At 46.1% G+C, this 18,975-nt stretch overlaps 1 protein-coding gene and 1 long non-coding RNA gene across 5 annotated transcripts in view; one reads left to right on the top strand and one right to left on the bottom strand.

Moving 5' to 3' along the window:
- Spred2 (sprouty-related, EVH1 domain containing 2) overlaps nucleotides 1–18,975 on the bottom strand; it is a 116,551-nt gene that overhangs the window by 13,138 nt on the left and 84,438 nt on the right. For all 3 annotated transcript variants that reach the window (XM_013514715.1, XM_005385687.2, XM_013514716.1), the window contains exons 2-4: nucleotides 16,923–17,100; nucleotides 9,732–9,900; nucleotides 8,413–8,477 (exon numbers count right to left, since the gene is read on the bottom strand). In XM_013514715.1, the coding sequence (XP_013370169.1) occupies nucleotides 8,413–8,477; nucleotides 9,732–9,900; nucleotides 16,923–17,100 (412 nt within the window). The remainder of the gene's footprint in view (nucleotides 1–8,412; nucleotides 8,478–9,731; nucleotides 9,901–16,922; nucleotides 17,101–18,975) is intronic.
- LOC106148604 lies at nucleotides 1,788–4,903 on the top strand. 2 transcript variants are annotated; one of them, XR_001234225.1, is made up of 3 exons: nucleotides 1,788–2,022; nucleotides 3,256–3,339; nucleotides 3,879–4,903. It is a non-coding gene; the product is annotated as an uncharacterized LOC106148604 (long non-coding RNA). The 2 variants fall into 2 exon arrangements; XR_001234224.1 differs by having other exon boundaries at nucleotides 2,736–3,339.

Raw genomic sequence — 18,975 nt, 5'->3', positions numbered from 1 at the left:
AGGAATCACTCCGCAACGTTAAGCAAAAACACCACTATACAGAGGGAGGCGGACACCCTCAGTCCCAGGCCAGGCTTTGCTCTAGCTTCTCTCAGTCTGTGTAAATGGAGGGGGTTGGAAGGGCAGTGAGAGCTGTGGCCACGGCATGTGCCACCCTTCTACCCTCCGGAGGACAGCACAGGTCAGAGGACACTAGGCCTGCAGCTGAGCTGGTGCAAGAGCGACAGGGTTAGTTTAAGTACAACTTCTGTTTCCAGTACCGGAGAAAAACAAAAAAAACCCAAAACAAACAAACAAACAAACAAACAAAAAGTACAACTGTGCTGTCTGCAGATGCTGCTGATACTCTAAATTTTTATTAATTAATTAATTGAATATTTTGGTACTGGGACTCGAAACTCACGACCTCCAGCTTGCCAGGCAGGTGCTGTGCTGCTGAGCCAGATGCCTGGGCCAATTATTTTGAATTTTAAAGATGGCTACCTATAAGCAACACAGCAAAAATAGAGCAAAACATAGTTCATCCTACTGTAAGGAATTCCCACTTAATTTAAAATGCCCCTCCCTGGCCCATTCCCCATAGCCTCAGGCAGGAACCAGGCAGGTGGCCTGGGTGACAGGGGCCTTCTCCCCACCCCAGCATCCAACTAGATCATGATCCTCCCTCCTGGGGCAAACAGGAAATTACCAGCTATTTTGACAACAGGTAGCTCCGGCTCACCTGTTCTGAGGGCCTCCATGGCTTCCAGGTGTCCTCTTTCAAAGAGATAAACAGAGCTCTTTTAGGATCACAACTAGCAGCTGGTTTGCTTTTTCTTTTGGGTACTGGGGATCGAACTCAGGACCTTGTGCTTGCCAGGCAGGCGCTTGTGCCGCTGAGCTATAGCCCTGGCCTCTAGCAGCCAGGTTGAATCCACCAGGCAGCTCATTCTGCCCCAGACCCTGGATTATCCCCTCTAGGACCTAGAGGAGTCTTTCATTGTGAAAATAATGGTGACAAAAATATTTCTTTTTCAGTACTGAGGTGTTGAGCCCAGGGCTGCTCTACCGCGGAGCTATATCCCCAGAAATTTTTTTCTGGAGACAGGATCTTGTTAAGTGGCCTATGTGGGACTCAAACTTGAGATCTTCCTGCTTCAGTCTCCCTAAGTGTTGGAAACACAACCAATTTTTAAGCACCACAGAATGGTTTCACTAAATTCTGTAGAACTAATTTATATTTTAAATTACTTATTGCTTTGCACCCCTTATCCCAGTACCTTTCTCCCTTTAAAGGCAAAGACTACAGATCCACTGGTCCTCTACAGTGAGATGGGGGCTTTCAACAGGGAGGGATGGCTGGGGTTTGAGCCACTGCACCAGTTGGAAAGTCTTACATCCAGGCAGGTGTTTTGCCAAGAAGAAATATGTGAATGCGTAAAACCTTCTGAAACTTATTGGTAGCCAGGGATACAGCTCAGCGGTATAAGTGCCTGCCTGAAACTTATTGGTAAATATATCCTCCTCTTCACCTTCTCTGAAGGTAGCAAGCAGGTGTGGGGTTTGCATTCCGGATGAGCCTTGGTCATTTTATCTGCTGAGAGGGAAGTGTCACTCTGTACCCCACACAGTGGGTGTGAGGCCCCGGTGCAGCCACGACCGACAAAGCACACATGGACACGGCTTCCCGTCTCAGTCCCTTTTCTTTCCCTCCCTCGGGCCAGCAAACAGACACAAAGGAAATATGCTGCCCTCAAATGGTTTTGGGTCTGAAGGGTCAAATATGAGAGGTATGACAAAGCCACTGAAAATCTAGGCCTCTCCCCACACTCCAAACTGCAAATTTCCTGGATCACACCCACTTCATCTTTAAAAAAAAAACTCTTTAGAAAACCAGTAAATGAACTCCCCACATACACATCTGGCAGATCTGCTCTCTGCCTGATGTTTGCTGGGGACGGAGGAAGCCCGCGGGAGAAGGAAAATGTGACGCTCCGTCCGTCTCTGCTTTTGTAAATGATGCCTTGATGACCACACACTTCGGTAAGTCCTGTTTCCACTGAATCAGGTACGGATCTACGCACAGCTTGTAAATACTTGAAAGCTCACGTAGGACAAAACAAACTGCTCTCTGGGCTGGGCTTTAACCATGCGCTTTAGAGGACACCTGGGGTGGATGGGAGGGTCCAGAGATGTCATTAGGGACAACTGCTCTGAACAGCCAGAAAGCCATAAAGTGCTTCCAATAAACAGGATGTCAGGGGTTCAAGCTGGGGGCACCAGGAAGGACCAAGGTTTCCAGTCTGGGCAAACATAGCCAGAAACTGATGTTCTGGCGAATGACAGGGCATTTTTTCCGTGTGACAGAAGGCTGCCCACCAGAAAAAAATAAGGTATAGTGAACTCCAAATCATAACCCAAACATGGCCCCTTTCAGCTGGGCTCTCGGAGAGCATGGAGCCCCTCACAGGAGGCAAGTACTCTTCTGATCCTGCACAGGCCGGTGCCAGGTGGTGCTGGGGCTGGACCGGGAATCCCGGGGAAGGGCCCCAGTACAAAACAAATTCTGGGCTGGTGGACCCCTGGGGGCGGTGTATAAGTAAAGGCTTCACCGTAGGCTTCCTGTGGTCAAGCTCTGAGCAGCTGTTTGGGGTACCCCAAGGGGACATCTGCTGCAGCGGCCCCAAATCCTTCACAGAAACAGGCAGTACTGAGCACCAGTTACACTGTATCTCATCTCTTTCTTTCCAACTCAGGTCCAAGACAGCACTCAAAAATAATGCTTGCATTTGGTTGTTTAAAAACTGGAATAGCTGGAATACACACGGAATAGCTAGAATGCTCAGTTAAGAAAGGAAACAACAGCAGTGAACGGGACAGGCTGGTGGACGGCGTTCAACCAACCATAAACCAGCTGTGTGACCCTCGGCGAGTCACGCATCAGCCTCCCAGCTGCTTCTGCAACTGTCCAGTAAACGGGGCCCGGCTTATGTCGGTGGAAGGAAGGGCTTTACAATCAGGGATTCAACCAACCATAGATCAAAAATATTCACAAGAATAAACTGCATCTATGTTGAATATGTACAAGCACTGGCCTTGTCACACAAGTCCTTGAAAATATAGTACATGAGCTATTTACACAGCATTACCCTGTTGGGTGACGTAAGGAAGCCAGGGGTGAGTTTGTGTCTACAGAAGGGTGTGGACAGCTTCTGTGCAGCAAATACCACGCCACTTTATGTAAGCGCTTGAGCATTAGGAGTTCTGTGTTCACAGAGAACCACGGAAGAGCACCCAGAGCTCAGAACACAACCTCCCCGCGTCTTCAATCTCTCCACCCTCTGAGATGAGGGAATTACGGTAGGATGTCTCTTCTTCTCCCTTGTCCCCGATTCTGAGAAACACTTTCTTCTTTCCTTTTTGTTTTCTTTTAAAACAGCAACAACACACCCATAGTATAGTATTAAAAAAAAAAAAAAAAAAAAAAAAAAAAAAAAAATCAACCAGCAGCCAGGCGCAGTGGCACACAACTTTAATCCTAGCATTGGGGCAGGCTGAGGTGGGAGGGGGCCGGAGAGGAAGGGAGGGAGGAGGAGAGGGAGGGGGAGGGAGGGAAGGAAGGAAGGAGGGAAGGAAGGAAGGAAGGAAGAGAGAGGACAGTAAAAGAGTAGGGTTACAGCTCAGTGTGAAGAACCTGGATTCAATCCCTAGTATTGAGAAAAAAAAAAAAAGAGAAGGAAAAACCCCCCGTCAGATAGCAACCCTTGTCACAGTCCTCCCTGTCTTAGCTTCTTATTACCCAGAGAAATTTACTTTCCATTTCTGGGGTTCTTTCTTCTAGTATTTGTCTCCATTTTTAAAATGCCTTAGTTGTACAACTAGTATTTCCTGCTTTTCAGATTTGGATATTATTTAAAGGCAACTTATCATGGAACATGAAGACTTAGCTATATACTCCCAAGTATCTTCCTATGAAGCAGATATTTTGCTAATCCCCTCGCTTGAGAGCCACCGTCAGCCCCTGGGCCTGAGGACAGCTGAAGCAGCGACGGCGCTTGATGGCAGCTTCTGGAATGGCCGGCCCCAGAAGTAAGTACACACACACACCACAGCTGCATCCTCCCGAGAGGACCGAAAACCACCACGTCCAGCTCCAAAGATGCTAGTCACATTTTAACATGACTTTCAAGATTCTGCAGCAGCCATTAAATCACTGAGTTTTAATGGACCAAACTTTACCAACAGGAACTTGGAAAACAGTTTATATGAAATGGACATCTCTCGTCTGTAACCCCAGCCCTCGGAGTGGCGGAAGTAGGAGGGTTGCAAGTGCGAGCCCAGACTGGGTGCCTCAGAAAGATCCATGACAAAATAAAAAGTACGCAAATAAAAACGGTTGGGAACATCCACTTGATGTAAAGGCACTGGGGTCAATCCCCAGTACTACAAAAAGCAAAGCAAAACAAAAACAAAAACCTTCAAAACTACCCACCTGGATACTCGTTCAGCAAACAACATGAGAAAAAGGAAGGCTTTCAAATGGCCAGAGGGAAGTAAAAGACAAAGTGTTACCGATTTTAAAGAAGAAAGAACAATTATAATTGGGTGAGGGAGAAGTATTAGGAAATACATAGGGTAAATAGCCTGAACTCAGCCAGAGCAGTCACTAGTCAGCAATTTCTGGTGGCAGCTCTGGTAGGAGACACACAGACAGGCGTTTTCCTCCAGGAATGGAACCTGCTCCTCTGTCCTGAGAAGTCAGGACGACGAGCTAGGTGGGGGGAGAACTGTGTGGGCTGGGAAGGCATGGACATGGGCAGCACAAACTGGGAGCTTCTGAATCCATAGAACCACTCCACGGGGTGGCTGGGACATGGTACCCTCTTCCTCTAGCGCCACTCCGCTAGTAGTGTGTTTTCCATTATTAAAATGAAATACCCCTGGCTGGTGATATAGCTCAGTGGTACAAGCACCTGCCTGGCAAGTGCAAGGTCCTGAGTTCAATTCCCGGTACCAAAAAAAGAAAAGAAATACCCCAGGCTTGGCTCTCTCTAAAGACGTTTATTTGGCTCCCAGTTCCACAGGCTCAAGGGCACAGGCCTGCCCTCAGGTTGGCTCTGGTGAAAGCTCCCCCCCCCCCCAGCAGATGGCATTACAGTGGCGGGGCCGGGCAAAAGCAGCAGAGTACATGGTGAAAGGGGAAGGCCACGCATACAACTCTGTCTTGGAAACGAAGTAGGGATCACACGAGAACTATGTTAATCTCTTCTGAGCACAATGCCCCCCTGACCTAAACCCTCCAGCTACCAGGTTCTACCATCTCTCAGCATCACTACTGTGGGAACCAAGCTTCCAACGCAGAAACCCTTGGGGACACACTCAAACCACAGTGCTCCCCAGTGTCATGCACCAAGGAATGCTGTGCTCTCAGGCGTCCATATGTTACCCATAATGCCCCGCTTCCCCCCTAGTTTCACTGCATCTCCTGAAACAGGGAGCCCTGGTGGCAGAAACAGAAGAGATACACCCCCGGTTCCTCAAGTTACTCCTCTAAGGGCTCTCCCATACTCATCGTCATCCTGTCCTGTCTTAAGCTGCAGGAGGGTCTAACCACCGTGTATAGCCCTTCTTTGATAAATGAGTTCCTAATTCTAAACATCTGTCTTCCCAGGAAGTTTCAGAGCACAACAAAACCTGGGGAGCGATAGACTACCCAGGAGATAAAGTGGCTGCTCGTTTCTTGGCGCTGAGGTTCAGACTTAACAAATGGAACTGACCCACATGCATCAGGGCCCACAGGGAATGCAGGTGAGCAAGCGGAGCTCTTTCTCCAGCCAGGTTCCAGGTATGCAAGCAACAGGGCTGTTTCTCAGCTTTCTCCCAGGCGTTCTGCTGTACCCGAAAGGACAAGGCTTGCAGGGATTCTGGCTTCCATCATCCCTTTGCCCTCTCCTGAATCTATAAATAAACTTCTGGCAGGTAGCTGGGAAGCAGCTGCGAATGACAGTTTAGCTCTGGAGCACAGGAAGCCACCTTTTAACCCGCCTGCTGTTGTTTGTCTCCCGAAACGTGACAAAAGAACAGATGTAAGCAACATGCCAACTGTCGAGAGGATCTGCTCGGAGCACTAGAGGAAGCCTGTTCAGACCCACACGGCACCAGGCTCCAGGGAAGGCCAGCCCAGTCCACTTCCTGCAGCCCCTACGCACGCTCTGTCTGTGCTGGCTGGGATGGGCAGCGCCCAGACAAATTACCACTCACACCCCTGCTTCCGCCACTGTCCCTGGGTTCCCTAATCCCCCCCCCCCGTACCAGGAATCGAACTCACGACCTTGCGCTTGCCAGACAGGCGCTGTGCCACTGAGCTAAATCCCCAGTCCCATGGTTCCCTAATCTTAAAGCCCTATGCAGAACCCAGTTCACATGCTCCAAGTTCCAGCCAGCCTCCCCTCCTAGAGCTCCTTCCCTCATCTCTGGGCCAAATGACTTCCCACAGGCTCCAGTTTGTAAGTCCCTCGTGAATCCAGCTCATCTCTGCAAACCATCCTGTTGCTGCCTGCAAGGTTGGAGCCACGGCTCACACACCTTTCTATTCCCAAAGTAGTATGTTTTATTTTTTTTATTTTTGGTCCCAGGAATCAAACTCAGGACCTTGCGCTTGCCAGGCAGGTGCTTGTGCCGCTGAGCTAAATCCCCAGCCCTAGTAGTATGTTTTATATCACTAAAGGGAAAAGACGAGTGAGCTGGGAAACCAGTTTAAGGGGAAGCACCCAGTTTTTTAAAATACCGTAGGAAACAAAAGCTAGCTTACAAGACAGTTCTGGGATAACTGAGTAAGTATGAAATACATATTAGACGACATGGAAGTCTTATTAATTTTCTTAGGGGTAGAAACATTGTACAGAGGAATGATTTTTTTAAAAAAATTACTTTTATCAGACTTAATTTTTGAAATCGTTCTGGGTTTATAGCAAAATCAGAAGTGAAATGTACAGAGATTTCCCATATACTCCTTCCCTCCCCTAAGAAGCATCCTGCACCAAAGTATACAACTCTTACCATCAGTGAACTTCCCCGACACCCACTTATCAGCCAGAGTCCCCAGTGTGCGTTAGGGTTCATTCCTGGAGTTGCATATTCTCTAGGTTTGCACAAATATAAAGTGACTTGTATTTACCATTACAGTACCATACAGAGTAGTTTCACTACCCTAAAATTCTTCTGTAAATGCCTTCTTTTTAAGGAAATACATGATGAAGACTTAGGGGAAATTTTGTTTTAAACGGATCAGCAAAAAACACTTGTGCAGCCGGGCGTGGTGGCGCATGCCTCTAAGCCCAGCACTCGGGAGGCTGAGGCAGGAGGATTGTTGCAAGTTTGAGACCAGCCTGAGCTACAAAGTGAGCTCAAGGCCAACCTGAACTGCATAGTGAGACCCTGTGTCAAAGAAACAAAACAAAACAAAAAACAACATTTATGGGTCTGTGCACAGGGACTGCTGTATGTATGTATTTAATTATATGTATTGGCATGAATTAGGCCCATATGTCAGTGTTACAACTGCTGGATCTAGAAATGCATACGAAGGTGTTCACTGTTATTTTTTTCCTGTTGGTAAAGTTTCGTAACAAAAACACAAACAGAAATTGAAAACAATACAAACCAGCATGCTGAGTTTCATGAAGTATGATTTCCTTTCAGGTGTCAATGGATATGTGTCACAGAAATGCACTTCTTATTGTGGGTCAAAGCCCTGGGTTTGAAAATGCTGCCTTGTTGCTCCAAGCACACTGCAGGCAGGCAATGAACTGTTTCTTAATTAACGACTATAGGCACAAGATTTAAATGAAGAAGCAAGCTGAGAAATCACTCGGTCTCCAGTTACTTCCCATTAACTCAAGCTGTGTCAAAACAGCCAAGCCTGTTCCTCCCCGGCACACTCAGGCATAACCCAACACAGCCTCGGGGCCTCAGGCCTTCCTTATCAGACGCTGACTGCTCATCAGGAAGGGTGCTTGCGGCTTCTTTGCACGCTAGGCAGGGTATGAGCAAGGCTCCACGCAGGGTGACCAAATGTCTTGGTTCGCCTGGGATTTATGAGGTGTTTCCCAGGACCAGGAACTTGGGGTGCTAAAACTGGGCCATCCCAGACAAAGGAGAGCAGTGAATCACTCTGAATAGGAAAGCAGACTTTGAACGAAGGAACTGTGGACAGATCCAGCGAAGTTCACACTGCTGCGCTGCGTGGCAGATGGTACCCGGCAGGGGGAGGAAGCCCAGCACACGAGGCCTGGGAAACAATGGGGATCTCTGATGGCATCCACACAGCCGCAGCCCAAGCCACATCACAAGGTGTCTCTCACGCCCTTCGTGAGAACCTTGCTCTGCTTATTTACCCCCTAACACGGGAAGTAGAGGACAAAGCAAACTTACTGTGAAAACGTCGTCATCACCAAGCTCAGCTTCGTTATGGATGGTGGAAGAGGAAGTTGTTGAGCCTGAAAAGACAAAAAGGTAGTAAAAATGTGTCTCCAACAGAAGTCAAACCCAATCATTCAAAGAGCCGTACTTTAAGGAAATCACATTTCACTGCTTTTGCCAGCAGACACAAGTTAGCTGGGATTAAGTAGCTTTTATTTATTCTTTCATGGACCCTTGTCAGGAAATTCATTTTGCCCACTGCTGTTCCTGGTTGATCTCTCCAACTTCTGCACTGGTCCCTGGAGAAGCACACAGAAAGGGACAGGGGGTGGGGGGAGACCCTGCCCGCTCTCGGAGGGGCACATGTAGTGCCCAGCCTCTGCAGTGACCGGGAGGCCGAAGCTGGGCAGCAGGAGAAGCTCTGGACTGGACTGGGAGGCTCAAGGGAGACCAGGCGCAGTCTCACCGTGGGACTAGGGGTCAGCTTTGCTGTTCCCGCCTACGGAGAGGAGGTCTGAACTACACAGCTTCCGAGTTCAGTTCAGTTATTGTACTCTAAACTCCAGATCGTGGGAGCCCTGAACAGAACACACCGGGCAATGGGCATAGAGCTTTTCTTTCTTTCTTCCTTTTTTTTGAGACAGGGTCTCACTTTGTAGCCCAGGCTTGCCTCAAACTCATGGTGATCCTCCTGCCTCACTCAGCCTCCCAAGGGCTGAGATTACAGGCATCCGCCACAGTGCCTAGCTGGTCATGGCACCTTTAACCCTCTGCTTTGGTAGCCATGCTGAAGTGGAGAATCGTCTGTTCGCCCCTGTGAATTACAACCAAGCCCACCATGAGGGCTGATGGCCCCAGGCCCTTCCAATGCAGAGCACGGCCCACAGCAAACCAGGGCCCCTGGAGCAATGGATCCCTTCTCTGGGTACCTTGGGCTCTGATTTCCCAACAGTGGGCAGACTTGGGGCAATCTGAGTCCCAGAATCCATTCTCTACTTCTGAGCCCAGACAGACCAGACCAGAGCCAGTCCAATCGTCAGGACAAGGTGAAATCAGTCAAACCCTGATGTGTGTAGAAATCCGGAAATGCCTGTCTTTTCAGGGCAGTCTAAAGGCCAGATAGGATCATGCCTCACTCTGAAGCCTGTCTCTTTTCTCCGCTCACTGTCACTTTAATTACTCCCCCGGATGTTCTGAATGTCTGGGCATCTGCAGACCTGCCCGCCCCTCCCCCAGGAAACCACAAATACACGATGGCAGATGATTGGAATTAAAGAAGAATCCGGAGCATTCCCAGAGCCCCACTAAGAGTGCAGCGACAAATCCAATACCTTCTATGAGGTCTTCGATCGCTTTCCTCACGCCCCTGTCAAAGGCTCTCGCATCAGCAGGGCTCTGGAAAGTAAGCCCGAACTTCCTATTATCGACCTTCCAATGGTGAAACGTGGGGTTGGCTTTGGTGTAGACCAAGTCCTTTCTTACATAGCATTCCAGTACCACCTGAGGGATTGAAACACAGGCCGGTTACCTGCACAGTAGCTGCAACCCTGTCTGGTTACAGAAATCTAGTTGTGAGCCACTAGCGCAGGCAACTGACACATCTTTGCAGCTCGTTCAAGCTCTCCAGAACCCGAAGAACCCCGCCGTCCTGGGCCCGCCTCACCACTCCCGCCCACCATGCTCCCTTTTCCTGCCCCGACTGGGGAGCACTAAACCCAGACCCTGGTTTTGGGCCCCCATGGTGCTGGGACCTTGTGCTGATGGCCCTCGGTTTGCCCTGCCCTATCCTAACGGGCGTCCCTTTATGAGCCTAAATTCAACATGGTGAAAAATCAACCAGGTTCTGAAATTTCTACCACCATCTTCCTTTCCTGACTTCACCCTGTCAATGCAAGCCCTTGTCTCCTCCTCTCTGGCTCAAATCATCTGTGGTCACCTCTGTCTTCTCTGCTTTCTCTATCCCCTTGTATGACTGACCAATAAGTCCATTCCATTTATGCTGTTTTTCACATGAGCTCCATTTCAGCCGCCACCACACTGACCTGGGACTCTATGTATGAAGTTTGCCTCTGGATTATTAGAACAATCTCCAAGTTTCTGACAATCTAGTCTCATAACTGGTTTCTGCTAAGCTAAAACTTTGATCTTTTTCTCTCTAGATCAAGATCCTTGATCTTTTAATTGCAAAGGTGGAAATAACAGCAAACTGTTCAGTGAGAAGACCATGTTCTGAAAACATGGAATAAATGAGAAACTTAACAGGGCCCTACTCATTCCCCAGTGTGTTTTCACCATTGTGCTGGTGTCTTGTATTCACCCTGTTCCCAGTACCCTCACCGTTCAGTACCTTCCTTTACATTACTCTAGCAGTTTCATGCGCAGTAATCTTGTTTCCCTAACTAAAGGTCAAGACATGTTGTACAATAACTCACCGTGTCTAGTACAGCGATCGAGACACCAGAGTTTATGTAATGTTACAGAATAAAAGAAGCACTGCAATCATGTGACAGAGTTCATTCTTTCTTCATAAAAACCCCAAACTAACCCCAAACTATTTACAATATTTCTTCCTACAGCTTCGTTATGAACACTATAATGATTTTTTTTTTTTTAAAGTTTGAACAGCCCTGGTCTCATTCTGGAAAAGCTTCCCAGTTACCACCGTGTGATCTTGTTAATTTGTGCTAAGTGAAGGGTGAGAGTAAAGGCTTGCTTGAATGAACGTAAATTTAAGGAATGTGCTTAAATGGATACAAATTTCAAGGATACACCAAGGCAAAAAGAAATTTAATGCTGCCTAGGTAAGTGTTCTCTAACTTAATAAATAATAATACTCAAATCGGTATATTCAATAGCAGTCTTGAGCAGTTAACTTTATAACACTGGCTTCAAAGAGGACAACAGTCCCCTTACACAATTCTATTTATGATTAAATTGCTTATTATGAACATTTCCCCCTAAGAATAGTACAATGATTAAATGTCAGCCCAGCCCCATTCCAAATTGGGGAAATCCAAATAACCCAGGCTTTAACTAACAAATGTTATCTATTTTAGAATTTAATAGTCTCAATTCAAAGTCTCAAAATAAACTTTTTGCAAAAACAAAGACTCAGTTTTTCCATACTTTTAGAGTGAAAAAAAAATTAGTCTTTGGTTGGCACTGTCCAACATTAAAATTATTGCCAAGATATATCTTCTTAGAGAAGTTGAAAGAAGATGAGGCGCGTAACTAAGGTGAGGGAAAGGAACCAGGCATCATCTCTTTATGGCCCTTTAAGTAAATGAACATCATCACATACCGAAGGTTAACAGCAAAAAAGAAAAAGCTCAGACAAGCAGATAAAAGCCTCCTGTGAAGTTGTGGGATACATACCACTAGGCATTAGCAGAAGACTAGAGAAAGGCTCTAAAAAGGTATTTTTAAATGACATGCATGGGAAGAACAAGCGATTGTACTCTTGTTGGAGGCATTAAAAATATGGACACAAGAAATACATAGGGGAAAGTTAAGCAACTCAGATGAACAGAGGAAGGCTCCAGGCTTACGCTTTTTCCCCTCTCTGTTTCAGCATTGCCTCCTGCCAGCCACACACAGAAGTTCAGTGTGAGTGCATTTCATCATAGCCACACTTACACCCACGAACTTTTGCAATATGCCTCCTATTTTCCTTAAAAATGTGTCTTAGGGGTTGGGGGTATAGCTTAGTGGTAGAACATGTGTTAAGCGTGCATGAGGCCGTGGGTGAGATTCCCACTTCCAAAAGACAAAAAGCAAAAACAAGAAAACATGTCTTAGAATATAGGAAGAGAACGCACGATGGTTCTTTTCAGTGTTATTTCTCTGTACAGGTGCAGTGGGTTTATTCAACCATTCTCCACACTGATGGGCACTGGGTTGCTTGAAATTGGTCACTTTTATAGACACTGCAGTCTACAGCCTCACACAGAACAGTCCTCAGAGTTTGGTCGGTGGGCCCGTGGCAGCCTCCTCCCATCTCCAGACCCTTTTGGAGGACCAGGACGGGAGAACCGCCTTTATCAGCACCGTGAAGCAGTTCTGCCCCTTTTCATCGTGCTGACATCTCTACTGCTGGTGAGAGCGGATGGCGTGTGTAACTGCTCTGCAGAAGCATGGGCCAGGGCTGTGTGGTGGCACCAATCTATACAAAGGGCGATGGGCTCCCCAGCCTCAGGGTCTCAGAAATGCCAGTCCGCAGGGATGTTCTTAAAGAAGCAAAGACTATTTTATTAGACCTTGGTCACTGAGCACAGGCCTCTACTTTCTTTACGCAGTGAGCTGGAGAATGAGCACAACTGAGTTCTCACACTGGGTTCTGCCTTCGAGCTGGGCTGGCTGAAGTGTATGCAGAAAGCCTGGCTCCCCATAAACGCATGGCTGGAAAAGGGAAGCGCTTCCCAACAGCCCTCACCCTGCTGCATGTGAGAGGACTGTTTCCTCCCTCCCTCCCTTCTTTGGCAGCACTGGAGACTGAATTAAGCTACAGCTCCAACCCTTTTTTAAAGTTCTGAGGCTGGGTCTTGGCTAGCTCACACGGGCTGGGCTTGAACTCACAATCCTCCTGCCGCAGCTCCCCGAGAGTGCCTGGATTACAAGTGTGTGCCACCATATACGGCTTCTGCTTTCTTGGATTAATATTTTTACCGCAAGAATGGCCCGCTATGGCTAATCACACCTACTTGGCATAAATTTTCTTGGAAATGAACAAAGCAAGCTTTGTTCAACAAATTCAGGAATTTGTTGCCAATAATAAAATTTGAATTTTCAAGTGAAAATCAGAATTTTGGACAGCTTCTTAATAGTTAAATACTCTTTCTTTTGGTGCTTGGAGATAGGGTCTCGCTATGTACTCAGGCTGCCCTCAAACTTGCGGTGATCCTCCTGCCTCAGCCTCTGGAATGCTAGGATTACAGGCTTATGCCACCACATCCAGACTAAATACTTTTCTAGTAAGACCACAGGTGGTATTAAGAAATCATTTTTTAAAATCCAGGATGAAATGTATCAACATTTGGGAGATCTGCTTAACTTGGTAAACCATGTTTTCTTTTAAATTTTTTAAACTACACTTTTCCAGATGACCAATGTATGGGGCTACAAAAATCAGAATGAAAATTAAAAAGATTCATTCAAAGTAAAAGTTAAACCAGTGGATTTTAGTGTGCATAAGAGAGTATGAAAAGTTCATATCAATGATTCCAGATTCCTCATTTAAGAAACTGCTACTGGTGGAGTTTTGATGGAGTATCAAAAATATAAACTTATCTGAAAAGGCTGTTAAAATATTTCTCCCTTTTCCAACTACCTATCCTCACGTACTTCAACCAAAATGCTATGGTACAACAGATTCTAACCAGAAGTAGATGTCAGAATTCAGCTCTTTTCTATTAAGATTTCCAAAAATGTCAAGCAGCAACACTCTTCTTGTACATTACTTTTGTTCTGCAAAATAGATATATAGTTATTTGTCAGAAACAATGTCATTTATGTTAACACTACTACTTAAGAGTTTTCAGTTTTCATTTCTTATCTTATAAATATTAGTAGCTGTAATTCAACAAAACAAAGAAAGCCTCTCTGGGGTTCTCCATCAATTTTTAGAGGGTAAAGGGATCCTGAGGCCAAAAAAGTTTAAGAACTGCTGCTGTATACATATTTTTGTGCATAAGTCTGCTTCTTTAAGATAGTGTTTGAGATGTGAATTTCTAGGTAGAAAGTTACGCACATTAAAATTAAGATCCTAACTGCGCATGATGGCACAGGTTTGTAACCCCAGCACTCAGGAGGCTGAGGCAGGAGGATTGTCATGAGTTTAAGGCCAATCTGAATTATATGGTGAGACCTTGCCCCTCCACCAAAAAAGTAAAATTATAATCCTGCCAAATTGCCTTTCAAAGAACTCTGCCAGCTTGAATTCCCAACAAATTATGTATGAGAATGATTACTGACCTACACATGGGCAACTACTGGGACCATCAACGACTTTAGTTTTTTTTTTTTGTTTTGGTACTGGGAATTGAACTCAGGCCGTTAGGCTTCCCAGGAAGGCGCTTGTGCCACTGAGCTATATCCCCGGCCTGCGCCTTTAGTTTTTTAATTCCTCTTCATAAGGTGGTTTCTTATAGGATTAGCTTAAGGAATAAACTTCTCTAATCCATCTAAAATAAGATTCAAAATTCAGAAAGTTTTAATTTACATGTAACTTCCAATGAAAACTTAAAACATCCCTTAACTTACCAAAAATTTTGTGAATAACTACTTGTGAATAAACATGAGTCTGTACTCTCACAAAAACAACGTTAAGCTCAGAGACCCCACTATGTAACTAAAAATAAACAACAAGAATCCCCACAACATACTGAATCTCAGGACTGCTCTACAGTGGAACCCCGACAACACTGCTAACGTAGCGCAAAGAGCAGGCCGTGCCCTTGCTGGGATGCTGGGGATTCTGACACTGTCCCTGCCCAGTGGATCTGAACAACCCACCACCCTCGTGCCTCGATAGTCTGCCCCCTCGCAGTGCTCCCACATGCCTCACGCCCTGCCGGGAGCAGAAGCATTCTGGTTTGGTTAGGGGTCAGTGTGACCAGCCAGCAAATACGGGGTCCAAGCTGCACAAATGGGTTACAAGTACGAGGAAACCTTTGTGAGCAGTATTGGGGACTGAACCCAGGACCTCATGGATGCTAAGCAAGCATTACACCAGCCTTTGTGACTTTTCTTTTTGTTTTGGAACAGGGTCTCAGTTGCCCAGGGTGGCCTCCAACTTTGCTCCTGCCTTAGCTTCCTGAGCAGCCGGGATAATAGGTGGTCATCGAAGTGGTTGGTTAACAGGGAATCGTTCTGGGTCTTAATGTATTCAGTTATAATTACCCAGGCTACAATAAGGCTACAGTGACCTGACCAATGGGCTCATACTGTATTTAGCATGTGACGAAAGTTAGATCAATGGTGGTTATTTCACTTTTCATTGAGAATGTACTTATACTGCATTCACTGCAAAATTCTCTTTAAAAAAGAATGCTTTAATTATTTGACTATGACATAGGGAATTTCCTGAATACTTTTTAAAATTAGCTGCAGTCTCCCTCTGAATTGTCAGAAACAAATCAAGTAGGAACATGGCATTTCTATCAATCCATATATAACATTTACAGATTCTTTTTCTTATCCATTAAGTTTTTTTTTTTTTTTTTTTTTGTTTTTTTGATACAGGGTCTCGCTATGCAGTTCAGGCTGGCCTTGAGCTCACGTTGTAGTCCAGGCTGGCCTTGAACTCACAGCAATTCTCCTGCCTCAGCCGCTCCGAGTACTGGGATTACAGGCTTGTGCCACCACGCCCAGCCCCTGTTAAGTTTTTTGAACTATAAGAAATGGTTGCAAATGCAGATTAACTTTGCACAGTTAACATATAAAACTCAACAGATGCCTCTGTAAAGGGTCTCACATGGAACACTACCATTCTGGTACTGTCTGCATTTTCTGAGATCTGTACACTCCTGCACACTGAGCCATCCACTGGCTTCTAAATAGACATTTCACGATTGAGTACATGTTTATGGCCATTAATTTTAATTACTTAATTTATTTATTGGCCTTTTTTTGAGACAGGGTCTTGCTATGCAGTTCAGGCTGGCCTCGAACTTGCAGTGATACTCCTGCCTCAGCCTTCTGAGTGCTGGGATTGAAGGCATGTACCACCACACCTGGCGGCCATTAATTTTAAAGTGCTGGACATTCTATTTTCCTTTCTACCACAGATTCTATTATAACATACAACTCACATCCAAGTTCCTTCACGAGAAGCTGTGTTACAAACTATCCTTCATCCCACTCTTGTGAGGCAATGATCACTCTCCCAAGTATTTATTTACATGGATGCATAATTATCTTTGGAAGTGTGATACCACTATTTAATTTTTCTAAACTCATTAGTTATGAAATAAAAGCTACAATATCTTTTAGATAAATATTTACTTAGAAGCACCAAATTTCAGGTGATGTTCTGCCTCTGCACCTTGCCTTCTACCCTCAAACCTTAACGGCAAGTTCCATGAATAAACACCCCGCATTCTTAAAACTCTGGCTTGACAGTTCAGTGCAATTATGTGATTCATTATCCTCAAGAATACACGTTTGTTCTGATGCCACGTTACAGAAAGGAAGGCATCTGATTAATCAAAGATGCAGAGACAAGCAGTCTTCTAAGCATCTGAGTTACACAGTATGTGATCAAAGAAGCGGAAATCAGGTTTTAAAATTTCGGAAAAAGAGAGAGGAAAGAAAGAAAGCAAGCAAGCAAGCAAGCAAGAAAGAAACTAATAAAATAAAATTCTGGCACCAGCCCCAGAGTTCTACCTTTGGAAATTCTCGCAACTGTTTGAAGTCAAAGAAAAGTAAAAACAAAACAAAACAACCCGAAGTGAAGAGGGCTACAGCTTTGTGTAAAGAAATCAGTCGCTGCTATTTTCACCCGAGTGTTGTACGTCTGCCATTACCAGTTTGTCTTTCTGCCGTTCACCATAGATGAGAAAGCCACTTCGTCCGTTGCCTTCGGGGTGCATGACCTTACAGACCCCGACGCGACTGATCCCGCCTCCTTCCTGTGGGAACCATCCCCCGCTGGAGTCATCTCTGGTCATAACCACAGCCTTGACGCGCACAATATAGCTGTCACTAAAACGACAACAAGAAGAACGGGGCATGACAATGGTCTGGTAGCTGCAGAACAAGTTCACAATGCAAGAGGACCACCAGGCTGTACTTCTCTGACTTGTCTATGGATAATCAATGCCTGCAAAAACCTCAAACCCAGCCTGCTGCAACTCTTGGCAGAAAAACACAACATGTAAATATGGAAGCATTAACAATAAAATCAACAAGCCGGTCTCTCGTTTGTAAGCTAGAAAGACCAACTTATTGCCTGAAGAGGGCATTATGGTGTCCACCCTTCAAGCTTTAGTTTACAATGAATGACCAATCTTAATCTTTTACAGAGCTAATAATTTTATTTACCATAAGACAATCAACTTCTAAATCACAAATTCTCCAATGTAACTGTCTATAGAGGCAATTACTTTCAATTCAAATAACTCTGCACAGCTGTAGCTTTAAGTTTGCGATTGTATTTTTTCCAGTCTAAAACTTCCATTTCACAATAAATTCTTTTGCACCTTTGCTAAAAATTCTTTCTCCTCCAGAGACCATTGCTGGTTTCTTTTCATTCTTCATCATTTGGGGGGGGAGAATTTATGGGGATTTTTCAACAAGGTCATTAAATTCTCACCTGGTGTTTTCTTTGGATAGAATTCATTTTTTTTCACCCATTCAATTACCATGTATATTCGCATTTCATGTACACCAGGCGTGGTGCCAGATTCCAGGGCAACAAAGACACAGAGTAACAGCGAACCCTCTTGTTCCCTGGGTCCCAGAGAAGAAGACTTGGAGCCTGGCACCCATCATGAGCTGGAGAGTCGGAGACTGTGGAGACAAACCCCTGGGCTCCACCTCCCTGCTCTCCTTCCTCTGCAGAAAGGCGAAATCCCACTGTGATTTTCCCTGACCTCCCATGCCTCAGACTCAGTTACCCAGGACTCCAAGTCCAACAGCCCCACTTATCTTCCTGATTTCTTTTGGACCATGTCTTTCGTTTTTTAAAAAATGTGATAAAACACAAAAGTCGGGTGTAGCAGTGCATGCCTGTCATTCTGGCACTGGGGAGGTCCAGAGGCAGGAGGATCGCAAGTTCGAGGCCACCCTGGACTATGTAGTGAGGCCTTATCTCAAAACACCAAAAGGTGGGTAAAATAGAACATAATATCGGACATTAATTTTAAAGCCTACAGCACCTGGGCCCAGCCCTGCTTAGCTTGAGACTGGATGAGCTCAGGCGCATTCAGGGTGTTATGGACACAGACAAAATTATTTTAAGTGTACAGTTACGTAGCATCAACACGTCCCTACTGCTGTGCAACCATCAGCACCAGGCCAGCTCCGGAACCCTGCACTACCCCGAACTGAAACCCCACGCGCACTGAACACCAGCTCCCCTCTCTCCTGCCACCTCGGCCCCTGACAACCACCATGGACTTTCTTGTCGCTGTAAACGCGAACCCTAGCATTCCCTTCCCCATCTTACCCTGAACGGAGTGAACACGGGGCTGCTCCGGCTCCCCAAAGCTCCCACTGGGGTCAAGCCAGGGTGCTCCTCATTTTAACCTTGGCTGCTGGCCACTCGCCCTTCCTTCAGTTAGTCGGAGGCTCCTGCAGCTGACCACGCCCCGCTTCAACCTTCCATTGCTCTGGGTGAAGAGGACAACAACCAGGCGACCACCCTCCATCTGTCTGTCTGCTGGGACCCCTGCACCGGGATTTGTGGTCACGTCCTCACTGAGTCTCAGGATCCTTCTGGTTCCTTGGCTTCAGTTTCTGGGACTCCTTGCTCCGCCACTTTTGTCTTGCACCCAAGTACAGCCACTCAGGCCCAGGCCACGCCTTGACCGTGACAACGTCTGCGCCACCTTTGTGCGCTCCAACCATCACTCCCGG

This window comes from Chinchilla lanigera, unplaced genomic scaffold (assembly GCF_000276665.1).
Source record: "Chinchilla lanigera isolate Chin_1 unplaced genomic scaffold, ChiLan1.0 scaffold00023, whole genome shotgun sequence".
Taxonomy (NCBI): domain Eukaryota; kingdom Metazoa; phylum Chordata; class Mammalia; order Rodentia; family Chinchillidae; genus Chinchilla; species Chinchilla lanigera.
Note: the sequence above shows the minus strand (reverse complement) of the source record. Positions and strands in the feature narration are given on the sequence as shown.